The following is a 22,814-nucleotide window of genomic DNA, read 5'->3' as shown; positions in this document are numbered from 1 at the left end:
GAGACGAAGGAGGAGTGGTAAGATCCAGCCACATGACAGCCTGGCATTGGTAGCTGGCAAGAACAGAACATTGTACCTCAACTCAAAAGTCAAGACTGGGGAAAACAAGTCTTAACGGCTGTTTTTTTCCTTTCTGGTGTGCCATACCTTTCTAATAGCTCAGAATAAGATCATCTGTGAGGCTTATGAAAAAAAATCCTTTTGTTCCTGCACATCTTCTAGTGGCAGAAAAATGCTTGATCATCCATCCTCAAGTACTCCTATTATTAAGCTTTGATTTATCTTTATTTAAGTAAAAATATTCATCTACTTGAAGGCAATGACAGCAGAAAGATTACATTCAGAAGAGTCCTTTTTCCTTCTTGAGAGACTGTTGCTTCCATGGAGGAAGTGCAGCAAAGTTGTGTTGGGACATTCCAAAGACAGCAAGAAAATCGTCTTCTGACAAGTAGTCCTATGTGAGGGGAGAAAGGCGAGGATGAGAGACGGGCAAGCTATGACTGTAAACTGAACAGGTTGCAGTAAACATTTTACATCAAGATTTCCTGTTGAGTATTGGGCACAGCCTGATAAAACTTAAAACAGGCAAAATGGCATGTTAGGAAGCTACATTATTAAGCTGGGCATTGTTCTATATTTAAATTTGTGTGTGTCCCTCAATTTTTTTCTCAGCATCTGCTGGAACAGAATGAAATAATGCTATTATTGGACCAGATTGGGATGGCTATGGGAAGGAACTGTATAGATCTAACCTTTGTCCAGCCTTCAGATGCTTCAGCATACTAGCAAGTTTTTATTCTTACACATCTAAGGATTAGAAGTTTGTTCCACAGATTTAGTATATGCCACCCTATTCTGTACCTGGAAGTGGCTATTTGTTTGAAATTAAGCTGTGGAAAGCTCTATACACAGTTTCTGTTCTGGCCATTGAGTCAGCCAGGTTTCTACTGAAGGATTCTAGGTTTGTTTTACTCTGTGGGGCACAAGGGTAACTGAATGTTAATAGACTGGAAATAGATACTTAGTGGCACATCACAAAGAAGTGAAATTTCTGAGTTCCAACCTTTTAATTTTATTGCTGTGCTGTTCAATGTCAGTGAGAAACTTGAACTGAGTGTATAATCTCTTTCTGGCAGACACTGGAAGAAGATAGTACCACTTTGGTGCAATTTCCCATATCCCTTGGAAAGGCTAATCTTTTATTCAAGCCCACCATTCAAGGCATCACTACACTAGCTACGCTTAAGGGGTGAAAATTTGTGCACAGGCAAGACAAAACTATAATCTTTCCTTTGAATTTTGTTTATATTCATTTGTTTCACTTCTGTTCAGAGCTGCATTTTAGCCTCGCATGAAAGAGTTACTTGCCCAAACCCATCTAGTGAGCTTCTGTAGTGAGTAATAGTTTTATTTTGGGGTGGTGGGTTTTTTTATCCAAGTACCATCTTTAGATTTTGAAAGAATGAAGGTCCCTACAAATAGGAGAAATCTGAATCCAGCCCTCTGATCGCTCACCTCCTTCCTGCCAGGATTTACATCCTTGGGTAGCTCCTCCACAGGCACATTCACCAGTTTCTCCAGAGGGTATGTACAGAATGACTGGTTGCCCAAGGTCGTGTTGGCAGTGAAGACTTCTTTTGCCTCAAGGATTTCCTGGAAGGGAAAGGGGTAGGCAAAAACCTCTAAAGCTATTCTGAAGCTAGAATGCATTGTAACTATTTAAATAAAGTAGAGGGAAGGGAAATTGGCACCGTAAACTGAACTGTTCTACATCAGTAAACACACTATGGGAATGTAGCTAAGTGGTTGTGTCCTTAGGGATCAAATTTGCAAAGTAAGTGACAAATCTCAAAGTGACAGCATTGTGTGTTCTGGGCATTTTGTAAAGTGTAATTTGAAACATTTTTTAAAAAAATATGGGAGCAGGGGAGTTGCATTCTTTAAGGAAGAGGCTATGTTCATACTTATTCCTCAAAAACTTGCCTCTGTAACTATTGTTACTGTAAATATTTAAGCCTTTTATACTGAAATGATTTTTAAAGAAGACCTTACGCTTCCCTCGTGGATAGTACAGGCATGAGATTTACTGCTGTAAAAGGAACAGGTCCCTATTGTTCCTGGTTTTCTACAAATTAAATGGCAACTGTGCCACCTATGCTTATATGATAAAACAATTAAATGGGTTCCCAAACTGGTCTGGGGATCACCATTGGTATGAGAGTTTCATTCAGTTGGTTCATGGCATGTCTGTGAAGAACACTCAAGGCTCTTGGAGGACCACGTAATGATTTTTGCTGCCTGTTGTAGCAATTGTAATACACTGTGCTAGATTCTGAGTTGTGTTTTTGTTGCTTCTATTGTATTCTATTCTAATTACAATTGGAATTCGGTAGAATTCTACAAAATTCAAATTGTAATATAATAAAACACAAATCTAGCACAGTGCATTACAGCTGCTACAACAGGCAGACAAAATCGTTAAGTGGTCCACCAACACCCTTGACACTTCAAGTGATCCGTGGGGTGGAAAGCTTGGGTACCCCTGTGATAAAATCTACAGTTTTTACCTTGCTTTTTATCCCATTCTGGCCTCTCCAGTAATACTTACAGAAGTAAACTGGCCCAGGCTGTCATCATCTGCAAGTTCAGCTTTCAGCTCTTCATAGGTTTTCTTGTCCTGTGTGAAGACACACCTCCAAAAAATGGAATACCACACTACCCAAGCAGACATTAAAGTTGTGATTTGACTGAGAGACGAGAGAATTAAAATGAGGTTCCTTGCAACCGTTAAAGCGATCTGCAGAATCTTAAAGAAGCCTGGTAAGCATGGAACAGGCTCCACCGTATTTGGTGGCCAAATAACTACCTGCTTGTCATGTGTTTACACAGATGATCTGGATGTAACTTCTGCATGCTGAAAATTCATGAAGGCTAATTCTGATGAAACTGTATCGCGGGGGTGGCTCACCTGTGGCTTGCCAGATGCTGTTGGACTTCACTTTCCATCAGCTACCTAGCCCAACGTTCAGAAATAAAAGGCTTTGTGACCCTCAAATTACTGTTAGACTACAAGACAGCTCTATTGCAAGACAGATCAATTAGAGTGGAAGTAATTTTTCTACACATCTCTCCAAACAGATGCCTTTGTAGTCACATGATGTTAACCCCATTGCATGGCGTCGTGTTCACAGCTGTGTGGTGTTAGGCCCAAATAACAATCACTGTGTCACTTACTGTCCTTCTGAGCGGATCCCATGCTAGGAACCAGCCAGTGAATGTTGGAGGTTCATAGCCTTGTTTCACAATCACAATGGGAGTGTCAACGTCACGTCCACCTGGGTGAGTCCGCAGGTACTCCTGGGCGGTTACAGCTGCTGCCTCTTTCTCAGCCTCATTTGCATCTTTGCCAATCCAGAAGAAAACCTACAGGAGACAATGACTCTTATGAATGGAAGCCAATACATAGTTCATGTGCCAGTAGCCGGATTTAGGATAATGCTGAAAAGGAGTTCAAGGATTTCTATCACAGTATTTGTGCTTGCATGTGCTTATCTATCAACCTTAGACATAAAGCTTTTATGACATGTACTTACTCATAATCCCTAAACATTTTTTTAAAAATTATTCATTTATTACTGCATTTATGCTTGGCCTTCAATGAACAAAGGTGGCATACATGGAAGAAGATTGCATAACTAAGTTTCCAGAGGGGTAGTCATGTTAATCTCTTGCCACAAAAAAAGAAATGTTGTGGCACCTTCACTGTGGCATACTCTTTCATGGAATACGTTCTCTTCCATCAGATGCAGAGGGTGTTAGCCTCAGTTGCAGGTTTTCTTTGCTTCCCATTGCAGTAGAAGCATTCGTAATCCAATTTCTTATCCCAAATTTCCAGCAAGAGATATAGTCAAGGACTGATCCTGGTACCCTTCTCACCTCCAGTCTTTCCCTTCTGACACAAATGGTTAGATCTTCTGAAGGATTAACAAGGAATGCTGCAATACTTTAAAGCCCTAATGCATTTAACTAGCCCACCAATAAATGTGTCTCTAACATGCTACAAGGCTCTGGCTGTTTTTTGTTACAATAAACTAAACACAGCTTACCTTCCTGGAAAAATCTCTTGAGACAGCAGTTTGAGCTCAGATCCTGAGTTTACCCTGTTGCCTTAGAGTGAAAGCCCAACTCCCTTGCTTTTGGTCGAAATTCTTGTAGAACATTTGATGGCAATTATATACACTTCCTACCTAAATCTAGATGTTGCTGACTGGATAATGGCAGTGGATGGTTTGACTTGCTCTTTTTATCCAATTTGGGTGACTAGACCCTGTTTTAGTATTATAGGTTTACATTCAGAATAGATTTAATAGTGAAACTGACAGTGCTATGCCTTTCCCTAAAAGTGCTATGAATGGTTCCTGAAGGTGTGTTGAAGCTCAAAGTGTTGCTGGAAAGCACTACAGTATAAGACTGACCCTTCGAATGGTTCCTGGTGACCCCTTTTCTATGTGTGCACAAATTGTTGGATAGTGGATTTTTATCACATAAGATGTGCCATATGTGTAACATGTTTTTAAGCATCTCCGTTACCCTGCAGATGTATGTTTATGCAGGATGGTCTTAACAATTGACCTACGCAGCTTGCAGCGGGCAAAGAATCTAGCTGGTAAAGCAGTGTGCTTGATGGCTGATTTAATTACTTTGTTGGTATCTACACAGGGTTGGGAGCAGTATCAGTCCTAAACCCTCCTATAGTGAACCACTTCTCCATGAAATAAATATTTATTTTGCTGCTTTTCTTTCAGTGCCAGTGTAGTGAGCCAATGCAGATAGCCAATGAAGTTAATCTCTACTGTATGAAGAAAATATGTGCTCTGTGTCAGTTACACGCTGACAACCCACATGAGAATGCTCTTCTAAATCTACACATTTGTGATCTTAACATTAAAAGGGAGTGGTGCTAGAAATCTGGAATGGGAAGGGGAGAAAATACAAGATGGACACGGGAAGGGAAGAAGAGAGGGACACAGTCTTCCATTCTGAATAAAAAAACTGCTTGGCAGTATAGCATTAGCCATCCATCAACAAGTACAGACAGTATTTGTAATTATATCAGATGGGAAGTAGGCATGCAAACAAAGTACCTGTAAAGAAATACCAGTATGCAGAATTAATTATGGAAGTAAAATCCAATCACATTATTTCAGGAGGGAGAAGCATTCCTTTTCTGATGTGCCTCATCAGGAGCAAATGCTTCCTCTCTATTTTCCCTCCACCCCTGTCACAGACCCACCTGGTCCCAGGCATCCAGCAAGAACACATCATCCTCTTCTAAGTCATCTTGAGTAAAATTTGTGATCTCTGTGGCAAGGAAACGTCCGGTCTTATTGGAACACTCAAAGAGCCGAGGTGTGATGGCCATTGTTTCCTCTTGTAATCTGCACAGAAAGGAAGAGAGGCAGGCCAGGTGCTAGGCCAACTTCCTACACCATACAAATGTGCAAGAAAAACCTGAGAGGTGGCTTTTTACCAAGCAGCATCAGAATGGGAGCAAGCTAGAGCGAAGCAGCAGCAGGGCATTGTCTGTGTGAGTGCTTAATTCCCCCTCCATTCCCCTTCCCTTTGCTGCTTTCTCCCTGACACGCCTCCTCCACACTTGCTTCTAGATAACTTCCTCTGTAAGTGGAGCGGGGAATGACACTTGAGGTTTCCTCATACTATGGCTATGTGTGAAGGTAGAGCTTGAAGCCTCAGAAAATTACTAGGATTCCCTGATTCTGAGCAGAGATGGAGTTTGTGGCCTCTTCTATCCAACTCAGAGTGAGGATTGGCATGTGTGTTCAGTGTCTTCAGCATAGGAAGCTGCCATCCACAAAGTCAGACTCTTGGTCCATCTAGCTCAGTATTGTCTACACTGACTGGCAGCAGCTCTCCAGGATTTCAGACTGGGTTCTTTGCTAGACCTACCTGGAGATGCTGGGGCTTGAAGCTGGGACCTTCTGCATGCAAAGCAGATGCTCTACCACTGAGCTAGATGCTAGAGGCTGAGAAGTGTGTCGCCTAGGCAAGACTGTCCCTGCTACTTGGCAGACTGGGACTGCCATTTCAGGCAATGGCTGCTGGGGAGATAGCAACGCCACTCCTGAGTGGGTGCCAGTAGTGTCAATGCTCCCTTGTTGCTGGCCTGGGCTGGCCGCTTGACTTGGCCAGAGTCACCTTCCTGCAACGTTCCACAGACAGCACCACTGGAAAAGGCCCCTGACCAAGTGATCAGCCATGAGGCAGTGAGTCAAGGCCATACATTCCAGCAGTTACTGCATGTGCTGCACTTGTGTTGCTCTGATGACACAGGCGCCACTACCACTGCATAGCAGCATTTGAGCAGGCAGTGAGAGGGGCCAGGCAGAGTGGGGAGCAAGCCATTGGGATGTGTTGCAGGATGAAGCTATGTGTGCCATCTAGCCTTGTCCCCTCAGGTGTGGTGAAGGATGGTGTCCTGGCACTAGTATTTGAAGTGAGGTTCAGTTGCTGCTCCAGCTGGTTTCTCTATATGAAATGAGGGGTGTGGCTGTCATCCTTCAGCTTAGGCGGCCTTGGGGTCAGCCCTAATCTTATCACTGGGCTCTGACTAGTGGTCAAGTGGCGTATCTAAATTGGGAATGGGAAATCTGTAGTCCTCCAGATGTGGTTAGACTTCAGCAGTGGTGGGGAGCCTTTTTTCAGCCAGAGGATCACATTGCCTCCTGAGCAACCTTCCAAGGGCCACATGCTGGGGGGGGGGGCAGAGGCAAAAGTGGGCAGGGCAATGAATGTGAATATTATCTCTGTATAGTAGACTAGTTTCTATTCACATTCACACACCCTCTCTGTCCTCCATCCAGACAAACAAGAGGCACTATTAGAGTACAAGGACACAGTCCACATGAGCAAAAGCACTTGGGGTGTGAAGCAGGGCCAGTGAGGGGTGTGGCCTGGGAAGAGTTCCAAGGCCCAAACTGTGGGGCCTGGAGGGCCATGTTTGGCCCTCAGGCTTGAGATTTCCCATACCTGGTACAGCTGAAGGTAGAGTATGGCAACCCATATGCTTCCAGAACTCAACAATGATTCATTCCGAAGTCATGTTTGTTCAAATAGAACACAAACCCTTTGCATCTTAGAGTGACCGGCAGAGAGTTCGAGGACCAAAGCACAAGCCCTGAGGTTTCCCATGCCTGGACTGCACCTCGCATAATCCCATGCTGATGGAGGCTAATGGGAGTTAGAGTCCACCAGCATCTGGAAAGCCACAAGTTCCCCATCCTGGTTTCAGGAGAGAAAGTCCTCTTGGCTTTCTAATGGAGTACACTTAGCTGCGTACATACACATAACTCAGCTTAAAATGCAGCAAGGCCATTCTTTTTCTCAATTCAGATCAAAGCTGGTTTGGGGGGAAATGCATGAAAGCCCAGTATTTTCATAAGAAATGACAGGATCGAGATGGATTACTGTCATGTATACAATGCTTCCCAACCCAGCGGTGGGAACACGCTGGATGCAGAGTAAATGGGATCATGTACACACCTTTGGTGTTATTCCTCCCATATATGGATGGAGCTCCTCAGAGTTTTGTGAAGGCATTACCTTTTGCTGTTGGCATACTGAGATTTTCCACCCAGAGCAACCCAGAATTCTGCAGCCTCCTGCCCTTCTGCTATCACTGCTTTCTCAGTCTTGGAGATCAGGTCAGCCACGTTCCTGGCCATCTCCCTCTCATCTCCACTGCAACCCTGTGGGAAGGAATCACTTCACTAAATCCCTCTGCCTCTGTTGCAAAGCTGAGGTAGAACTTCTGGAACACAGTTCCTGGTGCCTTCAACTTCCAGATAGCCCTCCCGCAGGACACTTCTCCTGGATAGGATGCCTACCTTCCCGTACCAGAGGTAGCAGCAACTCTGAGTCTTGAGGATAAAGACGTCATTAGAATTGAGGGAGGAAGCCCGCGGAGGCACCTCAAAGGCCTTGGTGTTGAACTCATTGGTCCCATGGACCTGGAAAAGGCGGATGGAGGGCACTGGAGCTGTGCTGCCCATTCGGGAGGTACCACCCTAGATGTAAAGAGGGGGGAAATTAATTCAGAAACCTGTGTGAGTCCAAGCATCAAATCCTAGGCTTCTGGAGCTTGGATGAGCAAGAAAATTATGCACATTTTCAGAATGTGTGCTTCCTTGATTGAAGAAGTAACCCAGAGTATGATACAATCCCAGAGCTTCTCCACCCTGCTTCTTTGTGGTGGTGTGACAAATAGAGCACAAGCATCGCTGTACCTCACAGCCCACGATATTAGCTACATCCCACATAAAATAAATAAAGGCCATAGAAGAGGACTGCATGAAGATAAGATAGGTTTTTGTCGTCCCCCCGCCTGTGGCATAAAGTATTTTGTACAAGCTGTATCTCATCCAACATTGCATCTTCTACTGCAAAGCCATTGAAATGTAGAATTGGACCCAAAGGCCCTTTCCTGTGACTGTCACAGCAGATCAGGATACTCAATGGCCAAAGCATTTGCTGCCCTGGGCTCCTGCTGGAAGGAAGGGCGGGATATATAAACAAACAAACAAACAAATAAATGCCTCCAACATTTTCTCCCTTGCCTTGAAGGGTTCCAAGTGAAGAGTTTTCACAGTAGCCTTTTCCATTCTGTATTCATTAGATGGAAAGGGCCGAAACTTAAAGCTGCTGCTGCTTGCCCTATTTTCAAAGCACAGAATGAATGGATATTTCCCCCTCCCTTCTTTGTAACCCAACAGAAGCATCACACCCAATCAGACCAAAACAAAGTGATGAGTGACAGAGTACACAACCACATGCAGCCTATCATTTAGAAACAAGAATAAAGGCAGTCATAAGCATTTTCCTCATTCCTCAATTGCCTTTAGTGGCAAAATCCAGATAAGGAAAGCTTGGGGACAAAAGAGGTATAAGGTGAGAAATCTGTGCTGTGACATCCCAATGGGTTTTCAAAGTCACTGGGGCATCTTTGATTTTGATCAGAGCGGGGCAACTGGTACAGGGATTGTTCAAACTTACTCCTCCTCATTTTCCCTTTCTAAATTGCCCCTCATACCCCTGAAGCTACTATTAGCTCCGTGTTGGGGGGGGTAGGATCAGGGAGCCTGCATTCCCTCCTCCAACCTCCCCCAACAGGTATCTCTGAGGGTGCTAAACCTAAATCCTCCCCCAACACCTAAGGCTCTGATCAAAATTAGAGCCACCTGCAGCTGCTTTAAAGTTCTGTTTGGCTCTCTTGTGTCATATCTGTGTCTCCATTGCATACCTGGGAGGGAAAAGGGAATGTAATCTTAACCACCCAGTCCTGCTTACCGCATATACCACCATGCGCCCCTTGAAAATGGCCATAAGATGTGCAGGCTCCTTGCCCATGGACACTCGCACCTGCACAGGTTCACCATTATACTGTTGGTCCAGAATGACAGCCTGGTAAGCAGAGGCAGTGATCTCATCATGGCTGGCGTGGCGGCCCTGGGAAGCAGCAACAGAGCAGGCTGACTTAAAAGGGTGGGTTATCATTCCAATTGTTCCTTTGCTACAGTTCAATGGAAAGAGGGCTTTACAACTCTTGACTGCTGTGAATTAATGGAATGCAGCATCCTGTAGCAGAATCTAGCTGCATCATCAGGATCCTAAGAACTTTAGCTTCCTTTTTTTAAAGAAAAATTACAAGGGCAAGCTTCTTGTCCTCAATGTTTGCAACATGCAAATAGTTTCTACAGCTCCTTAGTGACATGTGCACATTTCCCCCTCCATCTCCTTTGCCGGTATCTCAGTTTTCTACTCCCTTTTCTCCCCATGCTCACCTGCCAAATGTAGATCATGTAATGGATCTTACTGGAGACTAGATATTTGTAGAGGATAAGATAGCAATCACCACTGTAGAAATGACCAAGCCAGCGACCCTCCACTGGTGCTAATTCCAAGTCCTCAATTCGCCAGACCTATCAAGGCAAGTGGAATATGAGCAACAGGGCAGCTGTAGACATTTCAGGTGCAGGTAATAGGATGTCTGGCAAAGTTAGCTTGGTCATCAGTTAGGGCCACTGTAATACAGGAGAAGCCCTGTCTCCTGTTAATGCAGGAACTGCATCCCAAATAATGTAAAAAAGTGAATCAAGGCAGCTGGGAGTGATGAATACCTGGTTCTCTGTATGTTAGGGCAGGGGATGTCACATTGGGTACAGAATTCAGCATTCTAAGAATCACTTGTCAAGCCCTTTATGGCTATAGTGATACACTTCAGCTTGTCTGTGTGGTGACCTGCTTAGCCTCAGAAGTCAGACAGGTAACTAAGAAGGCCAGAGACATTTTTTTGGGGGGGGGTAGGAATTCCCCTGTGTAGTTCTTTGTCTCCTTCCCCACTGCAAGATTAGCAAACACGGTTTTTGCAGAATGCAACTTTTCTTGGTGAAGAATCTGAGCAACCTTAGTTTAGAAACTTCCTTTTCTTCGCAGCATGGGATATTTAGTTGTTTAAAATGTTTCTAATCTACTTTCTAATCAAATGCCCTCTGACGTGACTTACAAATTCAAACAATGCAATACAAAGCAAAGCAAAGCAATTAAGGTAATATCTTGGTGGTATGGGAGAGGCTATGGGGCCATGATGTAAAATGAAACCTGTCCCCACCAGCTCTCTGGTATCCCTGTTGCTGTATTCTTCTAAAGCCAGTGGCAAACCCAACTAAAACCAGCCCTCCTCAGAATTGTGCTTCTGGGCAGTGCTGGATGACACTGCCATAAGAAAGGTGGTGCTTCTCCTCACAAGTCCTCCCGCTAGTCTCAAAGCCACTCGAGGAGGGGGTTTATGTGGGCTTGGTCCTTACCTCTACCTCTCCAGAGCCATCATCCACCATCTTGTGCAGAGCAGCTATCTCAGGCTTGGCGTGCAGGGTGGTGGCATCAAACTTCACCTGCTCCACTTTGGCTGTTGAGGGGAGTGGGAGAATAACAGGGGAGATAAGTCGGTAGGTTTGGGTTTCACCAGCACATCTGTGCCTGAGGTGGCACCACAGGTGGGCAGTTGCAAGTTAAGGGAGAGCACTGATGGGATGTGCCTGAATTACTCCTGTAGGAAGGAGACCCAACCACATATGGCTCTTAAAGCCCCAGGACTGGGAACCTTTTTCAGCCAGAGGCCCGCATTACCTTCTGGACAACCTTCTGAGGGCCACATGCCATTGGCGGGCAGGACCAGAGGCAAAAGTGGGTGGGGGCAATGAATGTAAATATTACCTCTGTCAACAGTCTAGTTTCTACACACACTCACACATCCACTCTGTCCTCCATCCAGAATCAGAATGATCGGAATTCAAGAACACATTCCAGATTAACAAAAATGTGGCCTGGGGGGAGTTCCAAGGGCCATACTGAGAGGCCTGGAGGGCCACAGGCTTGAGGTTCACCCATGTCTGCTCTCGCTGAAGACAGAGCATGCCAACCTCTATGTTTTCAAAACCCAACAATCTTTCACTCCAAAGTCACGTTTGTTCACATACAACACCAACAGAAGCAGCAATCCAGCTGCTGGAGGGCATCACGTTGGCTACCCCTGTACTAGACCTCCCACAGTGTAGTGTGTCTGTGTAAACCAGAATGATTCTGACAGAGCTACAGCTTCAGAATGGTTCTGGATAACCACTTTTTTGAGAGGTAATGGATGGGTGAAAGCACAAGAGATTCAACACAAGTCTTCTTCCCAAACTTGAAAGGAGATTAGGGATGCTTGAAGAATTAGTCCTTTATGTATTCAGATATGAAACTGATCTGCACCTCCTGGACTGATGAGCAGAGCAGAACACAGTTAGTTCAAATTTTCCAGTTTTCACTTCATGTAATGTACCAAAATGCATACTTTTTTTTTGTATAAACTTTATTTGTTTTCGTTGTAGGTATCAGCTCTCTATATCACAACAAGTTTTTTTGTACACTACAATCAGATACCAATGCAATCAATTATGAACTAAATAAAAGGGAAAAACAAGGAAACAAAATCTTTCAAGATACATGTCTGAGAACAAATTCAATGCGATGTCTAGCTGGCAAGAAAGTGGTCTGCTTTGCCTGAGCAGATGTTAACTCCTGCATCTAAACACGTTTCCAAATCTGCCAGGCTTCTATGGATGGGCGATGAGCAAATGGGTTTACAGAAGTGTAATCAATAAATCAAGATGCATGCTTTTGAGAGAAAATACTCTTTGAATTTTTTAATATTTACTATATTTCTATCCTGCCTTTCCTCCAGAGAGCTCAAGATAGTATAAATGATTTTCCACCCCCATTTTATCCTCACAACTGCCCTATGAGGTAGGTTATGCTGAGAAAGAGAGTGTGACTGGCTCAAGGTCACCTACTGAGCTTCATGACTGATTAGGCACTTGAACCCTGGTCTCCAAGGTCATAGTCCAGGTTTGGGGAACCTTTGGCCCTTCAGATGTTGCTGAACTACAATTCCTATCATCCCTGGCCATTGGTCATGTTTGTTGGGTCTGATAGGAGTTGCAAGTCAGCAACCTTGGAGGGCCAAAGGTTCCCCTCACTTGTCTTAGTCCAACACTCTAACCACTACACCACACTGGCTTTACACTGTACTGCATGCCAGGAAATAAGTTTTGAAATTCATGGTACTTAAATACATTTTTAAATATTAGTATGCATGTGGATTTTTTTTAAACCTGCAAATTAATACAGAAAAAAGACGGAATGAATTTGGAAATGAACCCATAAACTAACAAAGACTGGAAGAATATGGGCTGATCTATCTATTCACAGAGGAGAGAAACAAATGCAGCATTTTCCCCACCTCTTCCAGCGTGAGATCCATACCTGTCAGAAGCAGCCTCTAATCCATCTGCTCTCCTGAGGTGAGCAGGCTTCAGGACTCACCTACTTTTCCAACTGTGTTGGTCTTGCCAAAGCCAGTACTTTGATTAGGGACAGTCCATTTCTGAAAGAGCTGCCTGAAGATAGCTGATTCAGAGCCGTCGTTTTCTGTCTCCACACTAGTGCTGGGTGGGTAGTTCTTTGTCTTGATGAAACCCTGAGGTGAGAAAGAGGAGCAGGCCACAACGGGGGGGGGGGGGGGAGGGGAAATCACAACAAGGTAAGATGAGGAAGGACTCTACAGTGATTTCATTAAACAAAGCCAGCCAGCCATGCCCTCCTCTAGGATGTTCCATTCCATCCCCCTGCCTCCAGTTTTCAAGTTCTTTCCCCCCCAGTTGACAGTCAACATTTTGTGGCTACTGAGCATGTTCAGCCCAGTGGGCTATGGGATTTTTTTTTATGTGGTGGTGAGGATGCCCCTCACTTTAAAAAATGTTTTGTTTTGTATGATAGCTTCCTCTTGTTTTGATTCCAGTCCACTCACTACATGAGTTAGCCACCATTAGTCCTTCTAATAGCCATGTCCAATAACCCTGAAAAGTCGGTGATACTTTAAGCAAGGAGCTAATGCACCAATGACCAGTGTACCATACAAATGAACCATTAGGTATGAAAAAACGCCTAATATATTTAATCAAGGCAACAGCTAAGCGAGGGAGGGTAGGCACTGTTTTCTTCCTGACTGAAAGGATACTTGGATGTCCTCTCTGTTCCAGTCAGGAAACTCAAATAGCTGTATTTATTGCACACTTTTTTAAAGGAAGGAAATAGTGTAGGCAATTTTACATTTCAACTTGAAACATTCACTTTCTAGCCTAAGGCACACTGATACTATCACAGTGGATATTGTTGCAGGTCTTTGAGGAGAGATCAACAACTTGAGGACATCCAATGAAGCTGAATGTTGGAAGATTCTGAAGAACAGACAAAGTCCTTCTTATTTTATTATTTATTATTATTTAATTGCATTTCTAAACCGCCCTATAGCTAACAGCTCCCAGGGCAGTGTACAACACATAGTGCAGAGTTAAACAATGAAATCAGCTCCCCAAAGAGGTAATGATGGCCACTAACTTGGATGGCTTTTAAAAAAGTTTAGACAAATTCATGGAGGATAAGGCTATCAATGGCTACTAGTCATGACTAGGGTTGCTATGTTCTGGGCCTGAGAATGATTCTGTATCTTTAAGAGAAGATGAAATTCAGCCAAGTGCAGGTGTTCTTGCAACACTGTAATGGGAAAAACCACAAGGTGGAATTCTCCCTTCCCCCTGCACAACTTTTAAAGATACAGAAGATCTCTTGGTTGCCAGGCCCGACCTCCAAGAGGTCTTCTGTATCTTTAAAAGTTGTGCAGGGGGAAGGGAGAATTCCACCTTGTGGTTTTTCCCATTACAGTGTTGCAAGAAAACCTGCACTTGGCTGAATTTCTTCTTCGCTTAATGATACAGAATCATTCTCAGGCCCTGAGCCTGGCAACCCTAATCATGATGGCTACATTCTGCATCCACTATTGGAGGCAATATGCTTCCAAATACCAGTTGCTGAAAACTGCAGGAGTGGTGGTGTGCTTAGGTCCTGCTTGTGGGCTTCCCATAGGTGTCTGTCTGGCCACTATGAGAATAGGATGCTGGGGTAGATGGGCCTTTGACATAATCAAGCAGGATTCTTCTTATGTTAGCTTTGGCTAAAAAGCAAAAATGTAGCAATACAAAACCACCTTGAGCTCCAGCCTTTTGCACCCTTGGTTTCTAGGGTAGCCAGATGCAAAATAGGATAGAATTCCTGCACCTTTTAATACATCACTTTAAATGGAAAATGGAAGGTCTCAAAAAAGGCATGAGTTTTTCCTTGCAAATCGTCATGCTTAATAACTTCTGCCAGACATTTTATTTGTGTGACTTTTCTTGGGGTACATTGGTACAGTCATTTTTTTTCTATTGACTGAAGGTTAAACAAATGACTGCATTCTTGAAATGCAATGATTTCACTTTGCTTCATTGTAAGGACAGTCCTGTGATTAGGAACAGAGGGTATTAAAAAAAATATTACAACTTATTTCTCTGTTATATATATATATAGTTTGCCTGATATCCTCTTCAAGCCTGTGAGAGGGAAGAGGTTGAATGGAAGAGAGACAGGTAGATAGGTAGGTAAGAACATAACAAGAGCTGTGCTGCATCAGGCCAATGGCCCATCCGGTCCCAGCATCCTGTTCTCACAGTGGCCAAGCAGATGCCTATGGGAAGCCCACAAGCAGGTCCTGAACACAACAGCCCTCTCCCCTCCTGCGGTTTCCAGCAACTGGTTGTCAGAAGCACACCACCTCTGACCGTGGAGGTAGTAGTAGGTGGTAGTGGCAACAGCAAGACTCTGGTTCAAAATCCAGAGTGAGAGCCTAAAAGAGTTGGTGACATTCACGTTAATCCATGTCTGGAATCATGGGGTCCAAAATGGCTGAGATCCATTTAAAAGGGAGGAAAGTGAAGGCACTGTCCCAGTATCTCCAAGACGTTCTGACACATTGCAAAAGGCCTTGCCAGCTACGGGATAATGGGACTGGATGGGCCCGGTTCTGCCTCTGTCCTCCAGACGGTAAGTCTCTCAGCCATGCTGTCACTCACCAGGGCCCGTGTCATTGCCTGCTGCTTCTCTTCCTTGCTGGAGCACCTGCCCTTCCACACAAAGATCTTCACACCACCCTGGTCCAGGATGTAGCAATCCTGGAAGGATACAAAACAGGATCCAGATTAGGTGCTTTGTTAGAAAGAAGCCCTGTGGGCCAAAATAGCCCTCTCCCATAGCCAGGGTTACTCTTAGAGCAGGGATGGGGAGCCTGTGGCTCTTCAAATGTTGTTGGACTCCAACTCCCATCAGCTCCAGTCAGGATGGTCAATGCTCAGGGATGATGGGAGATGTAGTCCAGACTCCAGAGGGCTATAGGTTCACCATCCTTGCCTTAGAGACTCTATCCCCTTCAGGTTCTCAGTTTGGGAGTGGAATGGCAATGGGTGGAACAGATATCCTTGTGTAAAAGATGAGCCTTGGAATAATCTCCCCTCCCTTCCAACCTCCGACCAATCTTGAGCAAGGCCAACTCCCATGCCTTGTCATATTGCAACCAAGTCCCAAAGGATGTCACTTGCCTCATGCTTGAGGAGGTCCTGGGTAAGGGGCTGGATAGCAACTTCCTGGATGAGTAGGTTCCCTTCAACATCAGAGACCCTGGGAGAGGGAGGCAGAACAAGATGGGGTCATGGAACCTGCTCCCCAAAGTGATGTTACTACACTTGGTAGGAGGATCAAAGAAGCATTCATACAACACATTCATGATCTTAAAAGCTAAACATCAGGGTTAGGCATATTCAAGGTATGAAACCTTGCAGAATTCATCTTTCTAGAGCAGCCTTTCCCAACGAGTGTGCCTCCAGATGCTGTTAGACCACAACTCCCATCAGCCTCAGCCAGCATTGCCAATGGCCAGGAAAGATGGGAACTGTGGTCCAACAACATCTGGAGGCACACTGGTTGGGAAAGGCTGGTCTAGATAATCTCATAGCCAGTTCACACATTTAACACGGAAGTGGGGAAATAACAATGATAAATGACTCCCATTTATTTCCTTGCTTTTCCTGTAATGTGTGAAGCAGGACATTTGTGAATCCTGAATTGCCTCTGAGCATTCACAGTATTTAATAAATGATTTGGAAGAGCCAGGAAAGTAGGGGGAGAATTTTTTTACCTTTAAGATTGCAGGAAAATATTTGAAAATGGGGGCAGCGTTTGCCAAAATGGCTGGACAACCAAAGCACCCAATTTTCTTTTTGGTTTATTTTCTCCCCTTTGTTGGCCTAGGTCCCTGCCCTGTCCTAGATCTCCTAACCACCCAATCCTTCATATCATCCCCTTCTGCACGCCTGCTGTAGTCAAAGCCCTTTCCACATTGTTCTGAATGTGGAAGAAAGAACCCAAGTGCCACAAAGAGAATTGTACCCATTAAAGGAGTTCAGATGAGTGCTCTCAGTTGCACCACTGATAAGAGAACAGAATAAATGTGCAAAGTGCTTTACAAAGGACTTTTGTCCTCTCACCTGCCATGTACATCCAACACGGTTACTTCATCAGAGGCTTTCTTCCCCACAGTCCCTCGTTCATGCTTTTGCCCCTCTCTCCTACAGCCGTGCCTCCCCCCCCATAAAACCACATCTCTTTACCTCTGTCCCCACTACCGTATATCAAGAGTCACTCACTGGTAGAGCTTGAGGGCGGATTTCACCTTCTGGTCCACCACGGTGTCTGAGATGGCTGGCTGGATGTCCCTCTTCTCCCCCAGCACATATGTCAGGACCTTCATGAGCCCAGGAGAGGCAGCTTCATCCTCACCATCCACCACACCTACCTGCGCTCGGCCCCCACGCTCCCGGTCACGGATGTCCTTGGCAAGATTCATTCCCTGTGGGAAACAGGTGACAACCACCACATACCGGAGTCAGAGTGTTTTGTAGGAGGAAGGCTGAATGGCATTTGGATGATGAGGAAATCTTACAGATAAGAGCATGGCCAACCAGATTCCTAGGTGAAGTCTCCAAGCAGGATGTGAGTGCGGTAACCCTCTGTTGCTTGTGATCCTCAGCACCTAGCATTTAGAGTCCTGTTGCCTCCGATACTGGAGGTAATATATGCCCATCGTAAATGGGTAGCCTAAGCCTTATCCTCCATGAATTTGTCTAAACCTTTTTTAAAGCCATCCAAGGAGTGTGAATTCAGATTGTCTAACAGAACCTGTCCACCTAAACCTAGATGTAAGTGGGTTAGTTACAGTACTGAAAGGAAGGTATTCTGCAAGTGCTCCAATGCACTCTTGTCTTTCATACCTTGTATAGCTTAGCTTTGGCCCAGAAAAAAAAATTGTTGACGAAACTCCTGAGGAATCTTAAATCCAGATCTGGGTAACGCGTCATAGTTCCTGCTGGTATGATTATGTTAAAATGGTTGCTTACAGTTTTAAAGTAAATTAGTTGTTCTTATCAAGTAATGAGTTTCCCTTCTTTTTACCTGCCAAGCCATTTTACGTAACATGACGTGGCAGGGATAAAATAGCCAAAGCAAGGGGCAACCTCCAACTGGTGTGCCAAGTTTGCACTACTTCACTTTTCCCAAATTATTATTATTTTTTGTCTCATTGCTGGGTTGTTAAGTGATGAGTTAATGGCTACATTTGTTCCTGATTTCCCCACTTCCTCCCAATCCCTATTCTTTGTTAGAAAAACAACCCTTCATTCCTTACAGCAGAAATGTTACTTTTGGGTTTATTTATCTTTTAGATTTCAAATATCCATCCCATAATAGAAAGTACATGTACCAAAATCCCCCTTCCTTGCACATCTCCCATCTACCCAGCTTCCCCATTTCCACCATCCACAGAAGCCTTTGCACCTTCAGCCGCTCCATGCGGTTGCTCTCAGGACCATTCCACTGGATGATGAGCTTCCCTAGGTCCAGCAGAAAGACATCCCCAAGATTGAAACTCCTCCAGCTCATCTCTACCTGTGCAAAAAAAAAGCAGCTACCTGAGTTTACTGAAAGAGAGCATACCTGGATTATCTCAATCCAGCACTATACTAGGAATAGAACATCCCTGTTGGATCAGATCAAAAGGTACATCTAGGCAGCATATGCACCATACATTTAAAGCATATTTACAGGACACAGCTTCCCTCAAAGAATCCTGGGAGCTGTGTAGTTGACCCTTCGCAGAGCTACAATTCCTATCACCCTTAACAAACTACAGTTCCCAGGATTCTTTGGAGGAAGGCACATGCTTTAAATGTATAGTGTGTATGCAGCCCTAGTCCAGCATCCAGTTCTCATAATTTATGATTTATCTATAAAAACATGACTATACTGCTACTTGTAAAAACAAACTAACAAAGTGGTTTACAACAACCACACATATATACAATAAAAACTATGTAAATAAAAATCAGGAGCAAGATGTCAGCAATATGCTGATGACACTCAGCTCTATTTCTCATCTGAATCTGGAGAAACTGTGCATGCTCTGAATCAGTGTCTGAATGCTGTAGTGGACTGGATGAGGGCCAATAAATGGTGCTTGAATCCTGGGAAGATGGAGGCTCTTTGGGTAGGTAGTTCCCATGTTTGGGAGATAGGCAAGTCACCTGTTCTGGATGGGGTCATGACCCCTCTGAAAGACAAGGTTTGTAGCCTAGGGGTACTCCTAGATTCATCTTTGTCACTAGAGGCCCAAGTATCATCTGCAGCGTGGAGTGCCCTTTACCAGCTTTGTCTGATTCATGAGCTATGGCCATTCCTGGACAGGGATAGCCTGACCTCTGTAGGCCATGTGCTGGTAACCTCAAGGCTGGATTACTAAAATGCACTCTATGTGGAGCTGCCCTTGGCCCTGGTTCAGAAGCTCCAGCTGGTGCAAAATGCAGTGGCCAGATTGCTAATGGAAACTCATGGCTGACAAAATGTGACACCACTTTTAAAACTTCTGCACTGGCTGCCCATCCGCTACTGAACCAAGTTCAGGGTTCTTGTATTAATTTACAAAGCCCTGAACAATTTAGGTCCAGGATATCTTAGAGACTGCCTGAACCCTTATGTCCCAGCTCAGTCACTGAGATCATCTGCAGGAGCAGCTTTGATTGTCCCCTGAGTTGGCGAGGCTCATTTAACAACATGAAATCGAGCCTTCAGTGTCATCAACCCAGTTCTCTGGAATGCTCTGCCAACAGAGATTCAGCAGGCACCTTCTGTTTTAACTTTTAAGCACCTGCTGGAAACCTTTCTGTTCCACCAGACTTATGCAGGCAATTAAGAAGATGCTTCTTTTGCAACAGTTTACCTTTGTTTTTATTGTATTCTTAATGTTATTTATTCTGCGGTAGTTGTTGTTTTTAATGTTGTAAAATGGTTTGATGTTTTTAGTGAAATAGTGGCATACAAATATTTGTATAAATACATTTTTAAAAAATGGAGATCATCAACTATCTATTTCAGAAAGATATTTTTCTTAATTTCTGGCTTAAGCTCGGCGGCAACCAGGTGTCTATGAAAAATCCACACGGAGGACATGTGCAAAATAGCCCTCTCTCCACTTGTGATTTCCAGCAACTGGTATTCAGAGGTACACTGCTTCTGACAGTGGAGTAGAAACATAGCCATCATGGCAAGTAGCCACTGATAACCTCCTTGAGCACAACAAGAAAATGCATATTGCACTGCTGTGACAAAGTGATGCAACGATGTGTAATTTGCAAAAGAACTGAGTGTGCCTTCGTGGATTGTAATTTGGCCACCACACTGAGATGAGTATTATCTTTATGCATCTACCACCAATGCTCAAAGAGCCATTTCTAGATCCAACAGTTTTTGCCAGGAGCTATGCCACCAGCCACAACTATCCCCTTCATGTTGCTTTTCCCCATGTCTTTGACGTACTTCTCCAGCCACCACATTCTTCTTGCCTTTGACATGCAGCAGCCGTTGCACATTGTATGTGTTGGTCTCCACGTGCTTCATGCCTGAGGCCACTCCACCCTTCTTATAGCTGCAGAGAAAGGGCAAGGTCAGGGTCTGCACACAAGAAGGTATCCCCAATATTCTCAATAGTCAAGTCTTCCACAGAGTTGACCTTTACCCAGAATACCTCATATGAGCCTGGGAGGTGTAGGAGTACTAGGATTTTTTATTTCAAGAGTTGGCAACCCCAGTTGCCTATAGAAGGGCAGATATATGTTGAACACACAAGGGACATGCACTGTAGAACTAGTGCTAATCCAGACTCCCTAGCCAAGAGTATCCGTAATTTTTTTTTGAGGGGGGGCAAGGTCTATGAATTGTTATTACAGGCCACTGGCAACCCACTCCACCCACCATTACATTTAAAATGCTGGGGGGACAAGCCTTCCCCCCCCAGACACCCTCGTCCTTAGCATGCGCCTCTGAATGTTTAGGCACCCATTTCAAATTTGATTTGCATCAAAATGCAAAGCAGCAGCAACAGAACCTGTGTAATTGCCCAGATCAGCCACCAGAAGGCGACAAGGAGCCTTACGCACATTAGGCCCTGTTTGAAGTAGCTCCGGAAGCCGTCGCTCTCATAGTTCTGGACCTCACGATGCTGTACTGCTACCCCACCTAGGTGCTCATCCATCTGGGTAGTGTAGATAGCAGCTGCGCCCTGCTCATCTTGAGATGACGAATTGCCCAGCCAGTAGTGGATGTCATAAGTGAAGTTGTTCCCAGTCTTATGTGTCTGAGTTAGAAAAGGAAGCTACTTAGCAAGCCAGGGCCACCAAAACACCAGAGATAGCTCTCCTTCACTGCACTCAGTAAATGCCACAATGCTAGACATTTTTTTTATTCACAGATTTAGTTCTCCATAACCACCCACTAGAAAAGTACATCGACTCATAACACTATTCTTACACACAAAAGGGTTTCCTCATTCGTGGACAGATGAGCATCGCTCAGCTAGCCCCGGATCTGAGCTAAATATAAAAGCAGTGGGGAAACTGTCTAATTCCAAAAGACAGGAAAAACATCAAGAAAACCCATGTTGCTACATTTTAAGGCCAAAAAGTAAGCAGATGTCTTGTTGATGATGATGTTGCTGCTCTGACCCCTTGGAAAGCTTGCAACGTTTATCCTCCTTGCCTATGTAGAGGAGCAATACTCTTGCAAAGAGCTCTGCTCTGATTTAACAACTCGGCTTGTTCATCTTCTCATCTGTCTATCCATTCCTTAGCCGCATCTCTGAATTGTATGTCAATACCCAATGATCCAGAACTTGTGTGGTGCAATGAGACAGACACTCACAAAGCAGACAGGGAGTGAGAAGGATTAGGAAGGGGCAGGTTGTGTAGTATTGTATTATTTAGTGTTTTATGTCTACCCTACCTTTTGACCAAATACAGCTTTCAAGGCAGCTTCCAACATGCAGAAATGCAAAAGCAGCAATTAAAAAACATGAAAATAACCATGGCTGTGCAAAAGCAGTCAAAATAAAAAATACTACTTAAATGAAACAAGCTTTAAAATAGATCAACAACAAAATAAGAATATTTAGCATTGCATGTATCACTTGAGAACAAAGTGTTTCATATACATTAATTTGTTATTTCTACAACCACCTTGTAACATAGGTCAGTATTACCCATCCATATTGCAGAAGGGGGCTAAGCTGAGAAAACGTGACACTTTAAGCCCACCTTATTATGAGATCAGAGAGCGAGTGTGGTGTAGTGGTTAGAGTGTTGGACCAGAACCTGGGAGACCAGGGTTCAAATCTCCACAGAGCCATGAACCTCACTGGGTGACCTTGGGCCAGTCACTGCCTCTCAGCCTCAGAGGAAGGCAATGGTAAACCACCTCTGAATACCGCTTACCATGAAAACCCTATTCATAGGGTCGCCAGCTCGCCATAAGTCGGAATCGACTTGAAGGCAGTCCATTTCCATTTTATTATGAGATCATAGCAGAGGTGAGCTTTGAACTGAGGATATTTTGATTCAAAACTATCTCGTCTCTTGTCTACCATGCTATATTAGCTCTCAAAAGATTTTTAAACCTTTTGATTCTCCAAATAGGGTTGATACCGAATAGAACTAATATCTGGTTATCTTTATTGCATTATCAACTCTTGCATACCAATATTAAATTAATAACATTATTGATAACGCTGTTAACTGATGAAAAAACTCAAACTTACCTTGCTTATCCTAACAGATGATGGCAATTGTTTGAGACTGAAACAAATCCTTGCCAGCATAGTCAGAGTAAATGGCTAGAGCAAATCCAGAAATTTCTTGAACCCACCGAATGGTGCAAAGCAGGGCCAGACC

The 22,814-nt window shown here is 44.2% G+C and overlaps 1 protein-coding gene across 1 annotated transcript in view; it reads right to left on the bottom strand.

Moving 5' to 3' along the window:
- Positions 1-282: 282 nt before the first annotated feature.
- The window catches only part of VIL1 (villin 1), a 35,099-nt gene continuing 12,567 nt past the window's right edge, over positions 283-22,814 (bottom strand). The window contains exons 4-20 of the mRNA XM_061609286.1: positions 21,030-21,226; positions 20,410-20,518; positions 18,376-18,486; positions 17,190-17,392; positions 16,086-16,164; positions 15,564-15,662; positions 12,940-13,093; positions 10,881-10,981; positions 9,858-9,995; positions 9,364-9,522; positions 7,905-8,084; positions 7,621-7,766; positions 5,294-5,438; positions 3,235-3,423; positions 2,609-2,677; positions 1,516-1,653; positions 283-454 (exon numbers count right to left, since the gene is read on the bottom strand). Of these exons, the coding sequence (XP_061465270.1) occupies positions 341-454; positions 1,516-1,653; positions 2,609-2,677; positions 3,235-3,423; positions 5,294-5,438; positions 7,621-7,766; positions 7,905-8,084; positions 9,364-9,522; positions 9,858-9,995; positions 10,881-10,981; positions 12,940-13,093; positions 15,564-15,662; positions 16,086-16,164; positions 17,190-17,392; positions 18,376-18,486; positions 20,410-20,518; positions 21,030-21,226 (2,331 nt within the window). The 3' untranslated portion in view covers positions 283-340. The remainder of the gene's footprint in view (positions 455-1,515; positions 1,654-2,608; positions 2,678-3,234; positions 3,424-5,293; positions 5,439-7,620; positions 7,767-7,904; positions 8,085-9,363; positions 9,523-9,857; positions 9,996-10,880; positions 10,982-12,939; positions 13,094-15,563; positions 15,663-16,085; positions 16,165-17,189; positions 17,393-18,375; positions 18,487-20,409; positions 20,519-21,029; positions 21,227-22,814) is intronic.

The sequence above is a fragment of the Rhineura floridana genome, chromosome 2, assembly GCF_030035675.1.
Source record: "Rhineura floridana isolate rRhiFlo1 chromosome 2, rRhiFlo1.hap2, whole genome shotgun sequence".
Classification (NCBI taxonomy): Eukaryota; Metazoa; Chordata; class Lepidosauria; order Squamata; family Rhineuridae; genus Rhineura; species Rhineura floridana.
This window is presented reverse-complemented; position numbering and strand designations above follow the sequence as displayed.